Source organism: Marmota monax, unplaced genomic scaffold (assembly GCF_021218885.2).
Source record: "Marmota monax isolate L192 unplaced genomic scaffold, Marmota_monax_Labrador192_F-V1.1 WCK01_AAM20220418_F8-fsc00072, whole genome shotgun sequence".
Lineage (NCBI taxonomy): Eukaryota > Metazoa > Chordata > Mammalia > Rodentia > Sciuridae > Marmota > Marmota monax.
In genome coordinates, this window is record NW_026692356.1 from 1,586,627 (window position 1) to 1,607,166 (window position 20,540).

At 32.7% G+C, this 20,540-nt stretch overlaps 1 protein-coding gene and 1 non-coding gene across 2 annotated transcripts in view; one reads left to right on the forward strand and one right to left on the reverse strand.

The window, feature by feature from the left end:
• Positions 1-20,540, forward strand: part of Gpr158 (G protein-coupled receptor 158) — a 435,003-nt gene that overhangs the window by 359,166 nt on the left and 55,297 nt on the right. Inside the window, exon 6 of the mRNA XM_058578605.1 lies at positions 3,656-3,765. Coding sequence (XP_058434588.1) covers positions 3,656-3,765 — 110 coding nt within the window. The remainder of the gene's footprint in view (positions 1-3,655; positions 3,766-20,540) is intronic.
• Trnat-ugu (transfer RNA threonine (anticodon UGU)) lies at positions 8,292-8,364 on the reverse strand. Its single transcript has one exon. It is a non-coding gene; the product is annotated as a tRNA-Thr (tRNA).

Here is a 20,540-nt window from a genome sequence, read left to right on the forward strand (position 1 = left end):
ACAGTGAGGTAATCAGAAATGTCCCAGCAGTTTACATTTGGGGACTAATATGAAGAACACTGCAATAAGATAGGGAAAAGAAAGTTTGGTAGGAAGATAATGAACTCATGTCTTTTTGTTTTTTTCCTGCCAACTATTCTCTCACATTCTGTCTCTTCCTTTTCCATTGCCCAACTAATTTTTTGACATGCTACTGATGGATGAATTCCTTGGTGCACACTTCTGATCTTAATTCAAAAAATTTTAGTGGTGTGTCTTTTGCTCGTGGAATAAATAAAATTTCATGTTCTTGGAATAAAATAAATTCCTCATCCTATTAGTGCTTACACTTATCTAGCCTCATCTCTATTTTATAGCTTTATTTCTAGTATTCCTCTTTATGTCCTGACTGTAACTGTACTCTCCACACTCTGGAACTGTCCCACAACATATTTTGTTTTGGGTTCCCTCCCTCTTTCCTGTTTACCTACAAACTTAAATCTGTTCCTCCTCAGGTTCTTACTCAGATGTCATCCCTCCTAGTAGAACTTCATTAGTTTTTACTGAAAGTAATTTTCCCCTCCTCTAAAATCCTTACACTACTGTTCACAGGATAATGACATTGGTCACCTTCCCTGCTAATAGAGCCCTTTTGAGAGACAGAGTCACCTAGTTTTCTTATGAGAATGAACTCTGGAGTCAAACCACCTCCATTCAGATCCTGTCTCTGACACCTCCTAGCTGTGAGACCTGGGGATATCACTTAAATTTTTTATTCCTCAAGTCTGTAAAATAAATGTCCCTAATTTATAAGTGTTGTGAGGATGAAGTGATTACATATATGTAAAAATTTTTTGTGCCTAGCATACATTAAGTACTATGTAAACATTTAGCATGATAATATCATTATTTTCATCATTTACATGTAATATCTACTCTACTAAATTATAACCAATTTGAGTATCTAATCCATATCATATTTTTTGTGGCTTCCAAATCCTTTACTTCCCTACACAAAGTAAATATCAAAAATTATAATTAGAACTAGAATCACAATGATTAGTGAACCCTAATGTTTTTCCTGTGCAACTTAGTGAGACCCTCTCTCAAAGTTAAAAACAAAACAAAAGATGTAGCTCAGCACCCATGAGTTCAATCCTTGGTCCTCCCCACAAAAAATAAAATAATTCATTAAAATAATGGGGTACAATTATACTATAATCAAAATGGTAACTTTGGAACAAAGAATAAATATATCAACTCTCTTAATAACATTAGCCAATGCTATTGAATATTCAAAGTACCATGCACTGTTTTCTTACCCCACATGATTGCATTTAAACATAAACAATACCAGAATGCAGTATTATTATTTTTTTTGGTTTACAAATGAGTCATCTGAGGCAATGTTAAGTAATTTGTGAAAGTCACACAATTAATAAAGAATAGAACTAAGACCATCCACATTGCCTCTGTACACCCAAAGCACAAATTCCTGTTCATTATTTACTGAACTGTTTTTAATAATACATTTTGTTAAGTTCACTAGGATTTAATTTCCTATGACTTTTTAAATGTATAGTTCATCCATGGATGCTTTAAAAAATGGCTCATTATTTCATTTATTTCTAACTCAGTCTTTCCTTATAGTAACAAGCCCTCAAGTTCTTCATCTCTGAGATAAAATTTTGAAGGTGTATCAGTAGTTCCCAAACAGTGGAGGAGTAATTCTTTATTTAAATTTAAAAAGTATGCAGAATTCTGCATTATAATTATTCACCTTTGCTCATTCATTTACTCATTCAGAGTTAGCTTACTGTATAATGGTAAGTTTTACAATAACTCCCAGGATTTTTGCAGTCTCAGGAGTCCTCTGTTCTAGAATTATTTCTAAAGCCATTGCTAGGAGGAATTTTTGAGATTTTATGTGTTCTATATTTTAGATTCCTAGACTCTAATCTGTATTTCTCCCAGGTATAAAAAAGGAACATGTATACGCCCCAAGGTTTCTCTATTTGTTTTCCTCTTAAGTTTTCTTTCCATTTTTCAGCTTTGGTTCCTTAAAAAATAATAGAGCTTGCTTTGCAGAACTCATAATTAGTGTTAGATTCTTGTGCTAATGAAATAAGTCTAAAATATATGAGCTAAAATATAATACAAATTTATAGAGACAAGTCTGAAATCTATGAGCTAAAACAGAATATAAATTTTTAGAAACTTAACCTGTTCTATGAAAATAATAAATAAAAGAAGGGGTTTTATATTATTTTTTGAAATTTTGCCAAATTTAAACATTTTTCTGAAAAATTCTGAAGACAAATCTTGATCTGTATCTTTACAATAACTAGTGAATTGGAAAATTAAGGTACTGTGTTATGTATGGCCCCAGGAATGCATGTCTCTGGTACAAACAAACAAACAACAACAACAACAGACATATGTGTGTATGTATGGCCCCAGGAATGCATGTCTCTGGTACAAACAACAACAACAACAACAACAACCACAATAGGGTTTTGGCAGTGGCTGTATTTTCTGTTGTGATGGTCTTGATTTCAACAGAATCAGTTCAGGCCAGCTGCTCTACCAGAATAACACAAATCTGCATTTTTCAACAGCATTAATCCTTTAGTGCTACACAGAGCTCTTTAGGCATGGTCAAACCAATTCTTAGTTTACAAGACCTTGCTGAAAATCAAACAGCAGTATATGAAAGGTGATAGAATGCCTTGCAAATATCTTTTGGATGCCCCATGCCCCACCATCACTTAGAATGAGCCACTCACTCCTTAATAATCCTACTGGAACTGTACAGATATTTACCACAGTAACTATGTTACTTTAATTCAAATCCCTATTTACATTTCTTTTCACTCCTAATTGGCCTTTGGATCTTGTATCAGCAGCACATACCACAATGCTCAAAATGTTTAATTATTACTTGTTGAATGAAAATTCTGAAGTAAGAAGCAAGGAGTTAGTGAATTAATGGACCCAAATAACATGAAGTAAAAATGAGCTGGCTATTCCTGTAATCCCAGCTACCCAGAAAGTTGAGGCAAGAGCAGTTCAAGGCCCACCTGACCAACTTAGTGAGACCCTGTCCCAAAATAAAATGAATATAAGGCCTGAGGATGTAGCTCATTGGTAGTGCTTGCTTAGCATGCACAAAGCCCTAGTTTTGATCCCCAGGAGTTCAAATGAAGAAGAAAAAAAGTAACAATGGAATGAGAGATTATTTATAGGGAGTGCAGTCTGGGGTGATTTTAGGAATTTTAGGGCTACCTCAGAGATCAGAAAGGTATTGTAGGTGGGAATAAACAAGGCTGTGGTGGAGAATGCCAATAGGGGTCACCTAGCTTGCCTATGTTGGGAAGTAAAAAGAGGTTAAGTTTGGACTACTAGAGACATAGAAATAGTTAATAGAAACTCCTCAATGTTGCATATAAAGAATTTATATTTTATTTTAAGGTAAAAAAAACAATTTGAAGTACAGACTGTAGTCTTTCAATCTGGACAATGAGTGATTAAAGTATCATTTTAAAGAATTATTCAAATAAGTGTGTGCTTATATAAACTTCAGGTATACAAAACATCAGGTTATGAAATACTAACTTTAGTCTGTGGGTCATCAGCTGATCCTGAAGTTTTCTTTCTTTGTGTTCTCATCCTACAGGTTGTTATTTTGTATTTTAAGCCAAGTACATTTCGCTGTATTCTCCTAAGATGGGTCCGTCTTCTTGGTTTTGCCACTGTTTATGGAACAGTCACTCTCAAGCTTCACAGGTATATTTTATTAGTCTTTCATTTCTATAGAAAGATCAGATTATTTGGTTTTGCATGTAATGATAGCTGGATTGGCCTCTTCGATGGTTTAATTTCAAGAATTTAGATAGCAAGATGATATGTAGTTTTCAATTTCAAAGCAATTGCTTTAAAGTCTCTAAGGAAATTTTTAATATAACAGAACTCTTTGATGCTTTAGTAAAATGTCATCAATTATGGAAAGGGTTAGTTCTAAAAAAATTAGAATGTTAAATAGTGTTTACTAGCTAAAAACAGGAAGGAATACAAAGAAAATACAGCTGAAATGATGATTCATGTCTGAGTTACCATGGAATCCTGTTTGGGAGAATTGAGCTATATCCTTGTTTGACAAGAACTATTGTCCTCCATTCCCAATTTCCATGTTCCAGGGTAATCCTGCTGATCAATTCTATGAGCAAAGTTAATTTCTTGGTTTTCATCCTTAACTAATATGTTTCAGTGATTATCAACCTTGACAATGAAGAATACCATAAATTTCTTTAGACTTGGTTTCAAAACTAAATATATTAAGAATGAGGCAATAAAACAAACTACCTGTCCACAGTGGCAAGGGTTGGCTTGAAATTATTGAAGACTTTTTTCTTGCTTCCTGTTTCCAAGTTTAAAGAAAATCTTAGTGATGTTGTGCCAAAAAACATCAGAGAAAGAATTCTCCAGTAGGAATAAACTGTAACCATATAGAGAAAACTCTTGTATGAATTATCTTTAAACTTTTTTGATAACCATAGTAAGCCATTCATGCTAATTTGGTAATAGTGTTTCTCAGTAAAAGTCTTTGAATATGAGTCTGTATTATACAATGGTTTATTTTAGATGTCATAATATGCTTCAGAAACATAACACATTTGTTTTTAAATGTCTACCCTTTCAACCTTTAAAAAATATGATAATTATACCACATAAGAATCTATTTCTTTTCCTTTCCTTTGTCTCTCTCCCTCCCTTCCCTTTCTAACTATCCTTCCTCCTCTCCTCTCTCCTTCTCTCTCTTTATTTCCCCTCCCTTCCTTCCTTCCTTCCTTCCTTCCTTTTCTTCTTTTCCATACTTAATTACTGGGAATGCTCCAAATTATCTTTTTGGAACAAATATGAATATTCTTGACTCTCAAAATTTCTTTGTTATATACATGGTAAATTGCAAAGAATATTGGAATGACTTTGAGATGATCCAATTTAAATCTGAATTTGGCTTCATATCTAGGAAATCAAGGCCTATCTTTCTTATAAAGGAGAGGCTTGGATGATCTAAAATGTTCTTTCTGGCCTTCCCTCTTTTGTTCCACATTACAGCACACTTTGCTACTGTGTCCTTCTGCTCTTCAAGTGCCTTCCAGATATCCCATTCTTTATATGATACTATTTCAACTGATACTCACTAAAGAAGATAAGAAATCAATGATAGCATTTAGTATACTGTAACCCTTCTAGAAATGCTGAAAGAATAGGTATATTTCTGTATTTTGAAAATTACTTCTTACCCTACTAGTCTAATGCTTAGTGTCTATTGTAATACTTTTTACAGCTCTATAGTTTTCTTAATTATTTCTCTTCTTCACTAATTTACCTTCTCCTTGAGAGTCTTACCACTGAACTCCTAGCACTCAGCACAATGACAGACTGATACATGAAAGGTATTTAAAACTAAAAAGCTGCTTCTCAGCAAAGGAAATAATCAACAAGGTGAAGAGAGTGCCTACAGAATAGGAGAAAATCTTTACCACAAGCACCTCAGAGCATTAATCTCCAGGATACATAAAGGACTCAAAACACTTAACACCAAAAAAGCAAATAACCCAGTCAACAAATGAGCTAAGGATCTGAACATATACTTCACAGAAGAAGAAATACAAATGGCCAACAAATGTATGAAAAACTGTTGAACATCTCTAACAATTAGAGAATACAAATAAAACATGCAATAAGATTTTATCTCACTCCAGTCAGAATGGCAATTATCAAGAATACAAGCAACAATAAATGTTGGCAAGAACGTGAGGAAAAAGGTACACACATTCACTGCTGGTGGGACTATAAATTGGTATGATCATTGTGGAAAACAGTATGGAGATTCCTCAGAAAACTTGGTGTAGAACCACCATTTGACCAAGCTATTGCACTTCCTCAGTATATATCCAGAGGATTTAAAATCAGCATATTACATTGACACAGCCACATCAATGTTTATAGCAGCTCAACTCACAATAGCTGAAGTATGGAACCAACCTAGGTACCCTTCAAGAGAGGACTGAATAAAGAAAATGTGGTATATATACACAGTGGTATATTATTCAGCCTCAAACAGGGATGAAATTATGGCATTTGCTGATAAATTGATGGAGCTAGAAAGCATCATGCTAAGCAAAATAAGCCAATCCCAAAGAACCAAAGGCCAAATGTTTTCTCTGACAGGCAGATGCTAATTCACACTAAGCGGGTGGGTAGGGAAGAATAGAGGTTACTTTTGATTAGACAGAGGGGAGTGAAGGGAGGGGAGAGGGTAAAGAAGTAGGAAGGATTGATTGTAGAATTAATCAGACATTATCACCCTATGTGCATGCATGATTACACCACTGGTGTAACTCTACACCATGTACTATCAGAAGAATGAAAAGTTATAGTCTATTTATGTATGATTTGTCAAAATGCATTCTTGTGTCATGTATAACTAATTAGAATAAATTAAAAAACATTAATGGATGAGTGAATGAATGAAAATGTCAGATGCAACTTGGCACCACTTCTCATAGTGCTCACCACACATAATACATTCACATTCCCTGAATTACTGTGTGCTACATCATTGTGTCCCCAAATGTCTAGAACACATAACTCTGTTTTGTGTGAAGGACATTTGGTAGAATTTGAACACAGCATAAAATACCACTGAATGATAAAGTGGTAAAATTACTTCTATTCTGATTCTCTTTCAATCATTTTTATTATTTCCAGGAGAAAGACAGAAACTAGTACGTATTAATACCTGTCTGATAGTTGATATTGGAACAAAGAGCAGATCAGGCTTCAGGCTCAGAGCTTTTCACTGTTACTTGCTTTTTTTTTAAGATTCATTATTTTTGTTTTACTCTCTATATTTTTATAGTTATTTTTCATTTACAAAATTGTTATCTATTGTTTTTCTTTAAGATAATATAAAGTTTTTTAAAAAATGTTTTAAAACAAATAGAAACTGATTTAAAGAAAATACTAACTGGTTCACAGATAATCTTAAGGGTGGAATTTGAGAAACTAGATTACTTCATCATCTCTTTTGTTCATTTTAAAGACTGGAACTAAAACTATTTTTTCTCTATGTGGCTCTAAAAGTCATTGCAGGGAAGAATTACTCCACTAAAGGCTTAAATTGCCTGGAAACTATTTCTAATTTAATGAGCTGAATTATTCTTATCCTGTTATGAACCATATGGCTTTACTATTATATTCTGGATTTTATTTTCCATATTGCTTAAATTTAGCAGGCTATAATATTGTTTGTCAGTAAACTGAACAATCAGCATCCCAAAAAAACATGAGTAACTTGAAGGAAGGGCTGGCTAAGCCAGCTTTGTATTAGGCTTTACTTTGCCCATATTATGTATTCAGGTTTTTTTTTTTTTTTTAATAAATGACTGGGTGGATGGTTCTAGTAAACGGAGCCACAAGGTATATTCTTGGTTGGTATTCCTGAGGAGTCCTTCTGAATAAAGGACATCTAAGCTTTTTAGTGACAAGATAAAGAAGAAATACATAAATCTTGACAAACCAAATTTGAATTTCATTTCTACCATTACCTATTTATACTCGCAAGAATAAATTAACGTCTGAGAATTAGCCTTCTTATCTATAAAATGGTTTAATATCTCACTTGAAAAGTTGGAAATATTAAATATAACTTGAATGTACATAAATATATCAGTTTGGAATTGAGGGTTGCAAACCACAGGAACTGATATTAAACATTAAAGGAATTTACTGGAAGGATGTGGGGAAGGTCAGAGAATTAAAGGGAAAATTATAGAATCAAGTTGTAGGAGGACCTGATCCACAGTAAGTTATCAAAGTAGCCTTGGCTAAGGGGTAATATCTCTTGAATGCCATAGTCCATTTTCACAGGAATTTCATTTTTCATTTCAAGATTTTTTAAAAGTAAAATTAAGTCATATCCCTCTACACAGAAAATTCTAAGAAAATTATGAGTATAGATATATAAAATAATTGTTAGAGTTCCTTAAATTGGCAAGAAAGATGTGAATTTTTGTTTTATTCCAGCATTTCTCTCAAGCATTAGTGGAAATCTTGAACATTTCTTTCTCTGTCACCTGGTGTGGCACTGATTGATTACAGTGTCTATAGAATTTCTAGAGCATTGAAAACTAAAGCAAACATGAAGAAGATATAGGATCTTGTTGTATCTTTGGAAATGGTAATGTTTAGTCTGGAATGGAAACTTAAAAGCATTTACTTTTTTATTATTTATTTATTTATTTTGGTGGTACTGGGAATTGAACCCAGGGCCTTGTGCATACAAGGCAAGCACTCTACCAACTGAACTATATCCCCAGCATTTACTTTTATCAAACATCTGATTTTTCCCTCTGGTGATCTCTTCCCACATTTGCAGCCATACAGCCAAAGACTGTCCTAACAATCCAAAGGAAAAAGCCCTCTGATTATCAACACAATACAACACAAAGGTGTGCAAAGTTGAGGTCAGGTTGGGATGGAATGTTCTATCCATTCTTGGAGGAGTATTTTAGCACTGACATAATTTAGAATCACCAGTATTCGGGATGATCAAAAGCAAACCAAATTTTATTTGTTGATCGGTTTATTTATTTAGAGTTATGGGGATTGAATCCAGGGCCTTACACAGGTTAAGCACGCACTCTACCACTGAGCCACATCCCCAGCCCCAGACGGACTTTTAGTTATTTTTATTATGCCCTTTCATTTTCTCTATACAATAGTCTCCCTTATTGGCAGGCCATCCATGCAATTCAGTTTATTTGAACCTGAAACTGTACCTCTTTAGAGAAAGAAAGAGAGAAGAATGAAATTAGTTTTTGCTAGTTCAGTATCAATAATAAGAGGGAAAAAAGAACTGAAATAGGCAAAAACAAAGAAGATTCATTTATAGAAGGTGTTTGTTTCTGTTACCAGAGGTAAATTTGATTTGGTACATGAATGATATCAGGTGGGTCTAAACATCTAAACAGACATCTAACACTTCCATGGATACCTGCTAAGCTAGTTTGTTTTTGTTGTTGGTGGTGGTGGGGTTTTGTTTGTTTGTTTGTTTTGTTTTGTTTGTCTTTCTGTTTTTAAAATCTCAGTCTAGGCTCAAATAAGACAGGATACCTTCAGAAGGCAACATAAGGAAATGATTTAAATGAAAGGGGATGGGGAAGATTTTAAAACAATGCTGGAAAAAAATATTTTCTTTTCCTTATAATAACGTTTCTGAAAACACATTAGCTTTTCCTTTTTCTAAGGCTAGTCAAGAAAAAAACAAAGGACTTTTCTTGTTGTTGTTGTACTGTGTTTAAGATGAATATTTAAGCAAGCTATGAAAAGCATTTTTCTGGCTCTGGACTGGGATTTGTCATTTCATGCATTATTCAGCTCTCCTTGCTCTGGGTACAACCCGTAGCAGTTTTCTCTGCTGTGCTCATTAGCACCAAATATTTACAGTTTGTGGGAAGGCTTATTTTTTATATGTTTTAGTTCATTCCTAGTAAATTTTAAAAAGTAAAAGGGAGATATTTATATTTGTTGTATATATTCTTCTAAGGACACATGAAATATAGTAAAATAACTTAAATTTTTAAAAAGGCAAGTGTGTAGCAATCTAGAAAAGGCAAGAGCTTGTAATATATTAAAGATTGTCTCTTTTAGCTTAACTTGTAGCAACCATAGGTGGCAGAGAATTTTAAATGAAGCTTTAGCAAATGCCAGAAGTGCCATTATTTTACCTTATTGACTAAGGATAGATTGATCTGCCTTAACAGACCATTGTTAGCCCTCATTTATGAAAGCTGCAAAATAATAGCATTGATTCTTAGGTGACTAGGCAAATGCCTATGGGAATCCATAACACTCTTCTAAAAGTCTGCTTACATTTACCCCTGCACATACATGAATGGTGTTTAAAATTTTTATTAGTCTGTTACTGTAACAAAATATCTGGGGCAGGCTAACTTTATATAGAAAAGGAATTAATTTGTCTCACAGTTTTGGAGGATGAAAGTTCAAACAGCATAGTGCCACTACTGGCAAGGGCTCTCAAACCAGAGAGCTACATGGGACCAGACTTATTCTTTTAATAACAACACTCTCTCAGAAATAACTCTGGGTCACATGAGAACTTCTTTAAAACTTCCTAAAGGCAGCACCCCAATGACCTTAGGACTCCCACTAGGTTCCATATGTTCCACATAACTTCACTGGGGACCAAGATTCCAAGACATGAAACTTTGGGGGACATGCTCAAACAATACTCAAACCATAGCAAGGTCCCAAGTCATGACCCATCATGACCTGTCTTGACCCATAGTATTTGTTTTGTCTTGTTTTGTGGGAGTACTGGGGATTGAACCCAGGGGCAGTTTTCTGCTAAGGTTGGCAGTTGCCAACCTCAGCCAAAACAGTACAACATAATTTATCTTTCAAACACATATCTATGGACATTGTATTTTGACTAGAAATTGTAGATTCCTGGCCACCCATTTTGCTGAGCTCACTGTGGTTTCTCTTCTTACTGGCTGCCTACTCTGAGATGAAGAATACTTTCAGACATAAAATTACTCATAGCAGCTTTTCTTAAGAGCCACATTGTTCACTAGAGAATAGGGATTCATTGCATGTAAATGGATGGAACTGGATAATATGCTAAGTAAAATAAGCCAGTCCCAAAAAAACCACAGGCCAAATGTTCTCTCTGATATGTGGTTGCTAACCTACAACAAGGGAAGGTAGGGAGGGGAAGAATTAAGTTCATAGCATCAGACAAAGTGGAATAAAGGAAAAGGAAGGGGTATGGGAATAGGAAAGACAGTAGAATGTATCAGACATAACTTTCCTTTGCTAATAATACATGAATATATGACCAGTGTATGTACAACCACAGAATGAGGATCCTAATTGGAATGGTTATACTCCATGTATGTATAATATGTCAAATACACTCTATTGTCAAGTATATCTAAAAACAACAAATTTAAAAAGAGAGGGAGAGAGAAAAGGGATTCATGCTTCTGAGGAAGGTCTTTCTTCCAGTCAGTGAGTACACTGTTTGAACTTTCTCAGGAAGTTGACAAAGTTCCAAAGCTAAAGAAAGTTACTTAGCTTCAGGGGCAAATTGGAAAATACCTGAGACTTTCCTCATGCACCTATGTTTCTCATATACTAAAAAATTACTAGATGTTTTAGGGAAAATGGCATGATTAATACAGATTTTTAAAGAATAAAGTATTAAATTGATGTTTCAGAACTCTGATACTGGCATTTTAGAAATATTTAAAAAACAATTTTGTGAATGACTTGACTTTCTCTTTTCCTGTTTAATAATTCATTAAGTGCCACTGTGCACTTTCTGAGGTTAAGATTTAGACAGCCTCACTGGAGACACTTTTATTATTTTAAATCATATTTAATGACACAGGAAATATCAAAAGTCATTTGGTTCTTAACAAATATAAATCTACTTTGTAATTTCATTAATTAAGGAAGTACTGGTGTGGCATATATCAAAGAAACTCACCTTAGTGCATAGACTATTCATGTGCTATCATGTTTCTAGGTAATTCCCAGAAACTCTGTGTAGTTAGATACCTTAGCTTTTCAGACCCTATGTTTTGTCATTCTCATCACTCATAGGTTTGAAAGTTCGTAACAGAAGTGAGGACCATGAAGACAAGCAAGGCTCTCTCACCTCTTTCTGTACTCATCTATTCTGTATGGCATATTTGCAGTCTGTCTGGAGCTACCTTAGTCTGTGTCCCTTAGGACCTGTACACAGCTAGCTATTATGAATGGTTCCCACAGGAGCCATGGAAAGAAACCTCCTAAGCTTCAAAGAGTTTTTAATTTTAAAAACTTCAGTCAGAAGATAATTCCCTCTACTCATTCCTCCCTACTCTGCTCCCTCCAGTGACTTCTTATCACACTATCTGTCCACAGTGTTGCAGGGCCCCAGCTGAATGATCTAATGCTAGTATTAATTGTGTCACTCTACTTATGTCACTTTCGGAAACTAAGAATTTTTAGTAAAATAAAATGGAAGCAAAATTCATTTTAATTATTCTTTCTTTCAGGACTAATTACTATTAGATATGAATAAAATAGGAATGTAACTCACCCAGAAAACTGAGACTTAAAACTTTATTTATTCTGTCTAATTTCAGATGTCCTACTTCCTTTGTTATATAACATGTATCTTAGATATGCACTTTATTTTATAACATCTATGCTCAGTCTTTCAATTGTGAGCTTCCATTTTTAAAAATGTTTATATAGATGCTCTAATTTCCTAAGTATAGGAAAAAAGTCTTTCATTAGAATGTGCAGTTTAGGGGCTGGAGTTGTGGCTCAGTGGTAGATCACTCTTCTAGCACATGTGAGGTCTTAGGTTCGATCTTCAGCACCACATAAAAATAAATTAAAAAATAAAGGTATATACATAAAGAATATGTAGTTTATTGACTATGTATCATGTTTGAAATATGAAATTTTGAAATATGAGATTTTTGTTACTTAGGTTATGATTTTAACTTACTGTGTATGTGTATTCTAACCAACTTGAAAATGAAAACAAATCCTGTAATACAGAATTCATACTTCTCATACTATAGGTTTAAATATTTTATTGTCCTGATACTCTTTGTTAGCAACTCTATATCCAAATTTTGTGTGTTCTATAGTGAAAATATTTTCCTTATGTGAAGAAGATAAGAGAATAATTGAAAATGAAGATTAATTCATTCATGCAGCAAAGAGAAGGGGAGCAAGTCTTCTTTAAAAGCCAAGGTTATTTCTTTCCTTGTTGTGTTTTTATCTGGTTTGGGGAACAGGATGCTACTAGCTTCATAGAATAAATCTGGGAATTCCCTCTCTTTCTATTTTATGGAATAATTTGAGGAGGATTTGCATTTGTTGTTCTTTAAAGATTTGACAGAAGGCAGTTGAGAATCCATCTAGTCTTAGCCATTTCTTTGTTGAAAGTTTTCTCTTTTCTTTTTATTTTTTAATTGCTGCTTAAATCTTATTGCTTGATATTGGTCTATTTACATTTTCTGTATTCTCTTGCTTCAATTTGGGCAGGTCACATGCATTTAGAAATCTGTCAATATCATCTAAATTTTCCAATTTACTTGAATATAAAATTTCAAAATAGTCCCCAGTCAAATTTGAGAAATGTCTGTGGTATCACTTTTTCATCTCTAATTGTGTTGATTTGGTCTTTTCTCTCCTTCTTGTGGTTAATTTGGCTAAGGGTTTATCAATCTTGTTTACCTCAACAAAGGTGCCAAAAATATATGTTGGAGAAAAGATAGCATTTTTAACAAATGGTGCTGGGAAAACTGGATGTCCATATGTAGAAGAATGATACAAGATCCCTATCTCTCACCCAGCATAAAAAATCAACTCAAAGTGGATCAAAGACCTAGGAATTATATCAGAAACTGCAACTGCTAGAAGAAAACTTAGACTCAACACTCCAACATATGGCATAGGCACCAACTTCCTAAATAAGACTCATAAAGCTCAGGAAGTAAAAATAAAAATCAAAGATGAATAAGTGGGTTGGTATCAAATTAAAAAGCTTCTGCACGGCAAAGGAAACAATAGCACAAAAAAGAACCTACGCAATGGGAGAAAATCTTTGCTAGCTTCTTTTTTTCTTCCTTCCTTCCTTCCTTCCTTCCTTCCTTCCTTCCTTTCTTTCTTTCTTTCTTTTCTTTATTTCATTGTGGATTGAACCCAGGGACACTTTACCACTAACCCACGTCACCAGTCCTTTTTACTTTTTATTTTGAGACAAGGTCTCACTAAGTTGTAGAGATTGGCTTTGAACTTGTGATCCTCCTGCCTTAGTCTCCCGAGTTGCTGGGATTATAGGCTTGCACCAGCTTGCTAGATATTCTTCTGACAGGGGATAAATATCCAGAATATATAAAGAACTCAAAAAACTTAATACCAAAAAAAAAAAAAAACCCAGCAACAATTAACCCAATCAATAAATGGGCAAATGATCTAGAGACATTTTTCAAAAGAAGATATTCAAATGGCCAACAAATATATGAAAAAATGTTCAACATCCTCAAAAATCAGGGAAATGCAAATCAAAACTAAACTGAGATTTTATCTCACTCTAGTTAGAATGGCAATCATTGAGTATACAAATGACAATAATTGTTGACAAGGATGTAGGGGGAAATGTACACTTACACATTGTTGGTTGGACAGCAATTAGTACAACCATGTTGGAAAGTGGTATTGACATTCCTCAAAAGACTGGGACTAGAACCAATGTTTGATCCAGTATTCCCACTCCTTGGTATTTATCCAAAAGAATTAAAATCAACTATTAAAATTAATCACACTAACTCCTTCATACCAATGTTTATAGCAGCATAATTCCCTGCAGCAAGTTATGGAGCCAGCATCAGTGCCTGTCAACAAATGGATAAATAAAATGTGATGTGTATATACATGGTAGAGTTTTATTCAGCCATAAAAAAGAATGAAATTATATCATTTGCTGGAAAATGGATAGAACTAGAGAACATAATGCTAAGTGAAATAATACAGATTCATAAAGTAAAGGGTGGGATGTTTTCTTTCATGTGTGGAAATTAGAGAGAGAAAGAAAGGGAAAAAATGAATAAAAAAGTGGGATCTTATGAAAATAGAGGGAGACCAGTAGAGTAAAAGGAGATCAAGGGGAAGAGGGGGCATGGGGAAGTACTAGGGAATGAAACCTACCAAATTATGCTTTGTCCATGTGCAGATAAACCATAATGAATTCTGCCTTTATATATAATTATAATGTGTTAATTGAAAAAAATAATAGAAAGGAGATAAGTAGATTAGAGCAATTGAATCAGGAGAAGGGAGAAGTGGAGGGGAAGGAAAGTATTGTGGAATGAGACTGATCAAATTATATTGTGTGCAAGTACAAATATGACATAATGAGTTCCATTATTAAGTATAATTACAATGTACCAATAAAAATGAAATAAAAGCCAAGGTGAAATAGCCTGAAGCTGTCACCTGTCCTATTACCTAGACCCAGAGTCAGGTCCTTATAATGTTTTAGGATTGATACATTATGATCCTTCCAATGTGGCAGCAGTTCACTTGGCCTCAGACCACTCTGCTTCCCTTGACCCAGAATCTGCACTTATCCAGTGGAAAATATCAGAGTTGTATCGATAAAGAATTTAATAATGGAAGTACAACTATTATAGATATTCCTGGAAAGACAAACTATGAACAGTGATTCAAGAAGAAATAGAAACTAAACATCTGTAATAAGAGAAGACATTGAATTAGTAATCAAAAAGTTTACCACCAAAAAAAATCCAAAGACTAAATAACTTCATCAATGCATTATAACAAAGACTTAACACCAGTTCTTCACAAATCAAAACCAGATAAATATATCAAAAGTTAATAAAGCTATAAACCAATATTCCTTATTAATTAAACTTCAACAAAAAATTAGCAAACAGAACCCAGGAACCTCTAAAAAGGATTATATATCATGACTAAGTAGGATTTAGCCCAGCAGTGCAAGAATGATTCAATTTTCAAAATATCAATGTAATAGAGAATATAATAAAAGATAAATCCCATATGATGGAGAAAAAGAATTTGACAATTCCAACACATTCTCATGATTTAAAAAAAATTCAACAAACTGGGAATGTAAGGGAACTTAACAACACTTGCTAAAACCCATCCACACAAAACCCCATAGCTGACATCATATTTAATAATGAAGACAGAAGTCTTATCCCTTAAGATCAGGAACAAGATGAGAATGTTCTTGCCACTTCTATTTAACATTCAACATTCTCTTAAAAGATTTTGCTTGAGCATTTAGGCCACAAAAAAAGAAATAGCCAATATAGAGATGGAAGTAAGAAGTAAACCTATCTCTATTTGCAGATGATATGATCTTATTGTAGAGAAAATGCACTGAAAAACTACTAGCACTAATAAATGAGTTTACCAAACTTATAAAAGATCAATATATAAAAATCAATTCTATTTCTCTATACTAGTAATACACAAACTGAAACTCAAAGAAAAGTTAAATTTAGAATAGTATAACAATAAATTTGTAGAAATTAACACTGAACTATGAGACAGATATACCGAAAACTATGAAATATTGTTGAAAGAAATTAAGTTCTAAATAAATGGAAAGACATCCTTGTTAGTGGTTTGGAAAACTTAGTATTGTTAAGATTGCAATACTACCCAAATTGATTCAATATAATTACTATTAAAAAATAGCTATTGTTTTTGCAGAAATTAACAAGTTTACCTGAAATTGATGTGGTAATGCAAAGAACCTAAAATAACTAAAACAATCTTTAAAAAGAAGAACAAAGTTGGAGGGCTCACACTTCCTGATTTCAAATTTTACTCCAAAGCTACCACAAGCAAGGGAGTGTGGTATTGGAATAAGAAAAGAAATACAAATCAATAGAATAGAATTGAGCATCAAGAGCTAAACCTGTAAGCTTATGGTCAACTGACTTTTTTTTATAAAAAGGCTGCTAAGACAGTTCAGTGAAGAAAGATAGTCTTTTCAGTAATGCTATTGCAAAGTTTGGTATCCACATAAAGGGGCAGCCTATAGATAGCCCAGATGAAAGAACAAAGTTGTCCCTCTACCTTACACCGTATACAAAAATTGATTCCAGATGAATAGAAGAATTATAAATGTAAGAACTAAAACTGTAAAACTCTTAGAAGAAAACAGGCATAAATATTCATAACTTTGGGATGATAGCAAAAGCACAAGCAATGAGGGAAAAATTGGCCTTCAAAATTTTAAATTTTGTGCATCAAAAAACACTATCAAAAAAGTAAAAAGAAAGTTCATAGAATGGGAGAATATATTTGCAAATTGTATCTAAAAAGGGTCTGACATCTAGAATACATAAAGAATTATAACTCAACAACTAAAGGACAAAAAATAATTTTAAAAATTAGAATTGACAGTTTTCCAAAGAAAATATGTAAATGGCCTAAATTGAAAAGATATCCAATGAAACTAGTAATTAAAACATGGTATTTTTTTAAAAAATTATAATTTTCAATATTAGTAAGTATCCAGTGAGGTAAGACACTAATAGTATCCTGGGGGAGGGAGTATTAATCAGCACTCTATATATATTTAGTATAATGTATTAAGAGCTTTTTAAAAACTGAATTTTTTAAATTTCTGAAATCTAAAGAAAGCATAAAAGTGGCATAAAACATGGAAATCATTTGATTAAATTGTTGTGTGCTATCAAAGATCATGACCTTTACAAATTCAGAATTTTATTCAATAATGCTTAGATATCCCATATGGAACAAAGCAAAATATGATTATATACTATAATCCTAATATTATAAAATATTTTATATTTGTATAGAAAAAGTGCTAGAGAATAAAATTCAACTAAATGCTGTTTATACATAACTGTGTTTTTCATTTCATTCTTTGTTTCTGATTTTCTAATTTTATATTTTGACCATATGTTATAGTTTTAATGGAGGAACCAATTTACATGTAAAAAATAGATTCATCTTTGTTTTAATTTATAACACTAATGATTTATAATAGGCAAGGCAAGGTAGAAGGCACTTTGGGATCTACAAAGAAATTTAAATAAAATTTAATAAAATCTAGTAGTGAGACAAAGTATAAAAAATTAAATAGCACAACAACCATAAGAGCAATCACAACAGCATTTTTAAATTAATTTCCAAGTTTTATTGACAACTGAAAGTTCTTCTTTAGCAACATTAATAAGATCATCTACGCAGTTAAAAATATTGGCAAACCCAACAATGGTTATGTATGAACACAGTTACCTCCTAAATTATATCTGTGGTTATAGCCTCTGTTTGCTGGCTAATAAATCTTGTGTATTTTACTGTGGGTTAATGTTAAGGTAAAAACAAAGATTTATTTAGGGTTTTTAAAAATACTACTTTTAAACATTTCTTTTATAAAGGACTAACATCTAAAAACAGGTTAAAGATACTAATGTGCAACTATTCTTTAAAAAGTTAGTAGTTTTTGTAAATGATAACACGTGTTCAATAGGGAAATGTAATTGATCAAATTATATACATGTGCAAATGTGGCATAATGTATCTCCCTATTACTTATGATTATAATGCATCAATAAAAAATAAAATATAAATGGTAACCTCATATTTGCAAAGAATTGTTATCTTTTTGTAGTCTCCTATCATCTGACACCATTCCTTTTCTATAAATGTATGTCAAAAAAGACTGAAAAGGAAAAGCCACAGGTCTTATTAAATTTAAATTGTCCTTGGAAAGAGAAACAGTTTTTGCTATTATCATTTCTAACACACCCTAATCTGGGCAATCTTGATTTAAAAGAAAACAGATTTTAAAAGCTTTCCTTTATGATATCCCCGGGACATACTTATGTGTGATTAATTTCTATTTCTAGGAAAAGGCTTTTTTTCACATTGCAAAACTAAATCTTCAGTTATAAGTAATAAATCAAGATTTAACTATTAGCATTAAAACAGTGTAATTTTAAGTGTCTTTATTGCTTAATATTTTGTGGGAGGCCATGCGTTTGGACTGAGCACCTTCACTGGGCCCAACAGACCAAACTAATATGGAATTTAATCACAGTAACTGAGCTTGACTGGTTGTAGAAGGACTTGTAGCCAGTTAGCCAAGTGAACTGTAAACAACTGGGTAAACTGTAACCAATTACCTGGCTGATTGACTAAGCTGTAGCCAATTAAGATGCTTTCTATGCCCCACTTCTGTTTTCCTATAAATGCTGTCTGATTGCTTTGCTGGTTGAAGTTTTCAAAACCTGCTCTGGTTCTGGGAGCTGCACGATTTGCTAATCTTTTTTTTTGTTGTTTTTGTTTTATTCAAATAAACTTGACTAAATTTAGTTGGTCTAAGGAATTTTTCATTTAACACAGTCTACAAAGCCATGCAATTAGTGATGCTTCTCTTTCGAACTCGTGATTAAATTGTTTATTTAAATAATGATGCTATTAGGCATCTGTAATGAGTTTGTTTTATAGTTTCATCTGAAATCACATTGCTATATACCTAAACATTATATTAAATAGAAAAAGGCTAAATTTTAAAAATATATAATCCTGGAATAAAAATGTAATTTAATATCTTTCTTCTGGTTAATCAATGCTAAATAATTGAAATATAAGAGCGAACATATTCTAATAGGTACTTGGCAGACAATGGTTCTACTATTCATAATTATTCTGTTTATAAGAAAAGGAACAAGCATATGATTCCTAATCAGATTTCTTCTTGATCTTCAGAAAAATTGAGCATCTGCATATTGTTTGAAATATTTTTCTGTAATAAGTTAGAGCTGCAAGAGCAATGAGGAGGGACCAGTAGTTCATTCCAACTAAATGTTTGTCCGTTTTGTTGATCTTTTGACTTACATTTGTTGATTGTATTATTTTACATTTTTCATTCTAACATTATTTATTTCCTTTACCTTGTTTTGTGTTTAGTTTGCTCTTCACTTTTTAAAATTTCCTTACAGTTGGAGCTTAGGTTATTGATTTTATTTCTTTTTTATTATTTTATATAGGTATTTGCAATTATAAATTTTCCCATTACTGCATTTGCTGAAACCCCTAAGTTTTGAAATATTGTTTTCATTTTTATTTATCTCAAATTACTTTCTAATTTCCCTTGTTATTTCTTCCTTAACTCACTGGTTAAGGGTGTTTAATTCAATTTCCATATATTTGTGAGTTTTTCACTCTTCTTTTGTTACTGATTTCTAATCCAGTCCACTGTGATCAGATAAGGTACTTTACATGATTTTAGTGTTTATAAACTTATTCAGACTTGTGGCCTAAGGTATTCTTGGTAAAGTTCCATGTGCTCTTAAGACTGTATTCTACAAGTCGAGTGAAATGTTCTACATATCATATCTAGTTGGTTTATAATGTCATCTAACTCCTTTGTTTTATTATTTATTTTCTGTATAGATGTTCGATCCATTATTGAAAGCAGAATATTGAAGTCTCCAATTTCAGTTTTCATTGAACAATTTTTCTCTTCAACTCTGTTAGAATTTTCTTCAAATATTATGGATCTCTGATGTTTGATGCATATGTATATATAACTATTTGGCTTCTTGATGGATTGACACTTATAATTATACAATATCAACCTTTGTCTCTCTTAACAAATACTATCTATAAGTTTATCTTGTCTAATAATATAGCTATCCTAATTGCTCTTCTTTGGTTACTATTTGCATGGCATATTTTTTGCCTTTCTTTTACTTTTAACCTGTTTCTTTGGATCTAAAGTGACTCTCTTATATAATAGATAGTAGAATTTTTTAATTCATTCTGCCATCTCTACATTTTAATTGGAGAGTTTAATTAGTTTACATTTAATGTAATTACTCACAAAGAAGGACTTCTTCCATTTTGTAATCTGTTTTTAATCTTGTATT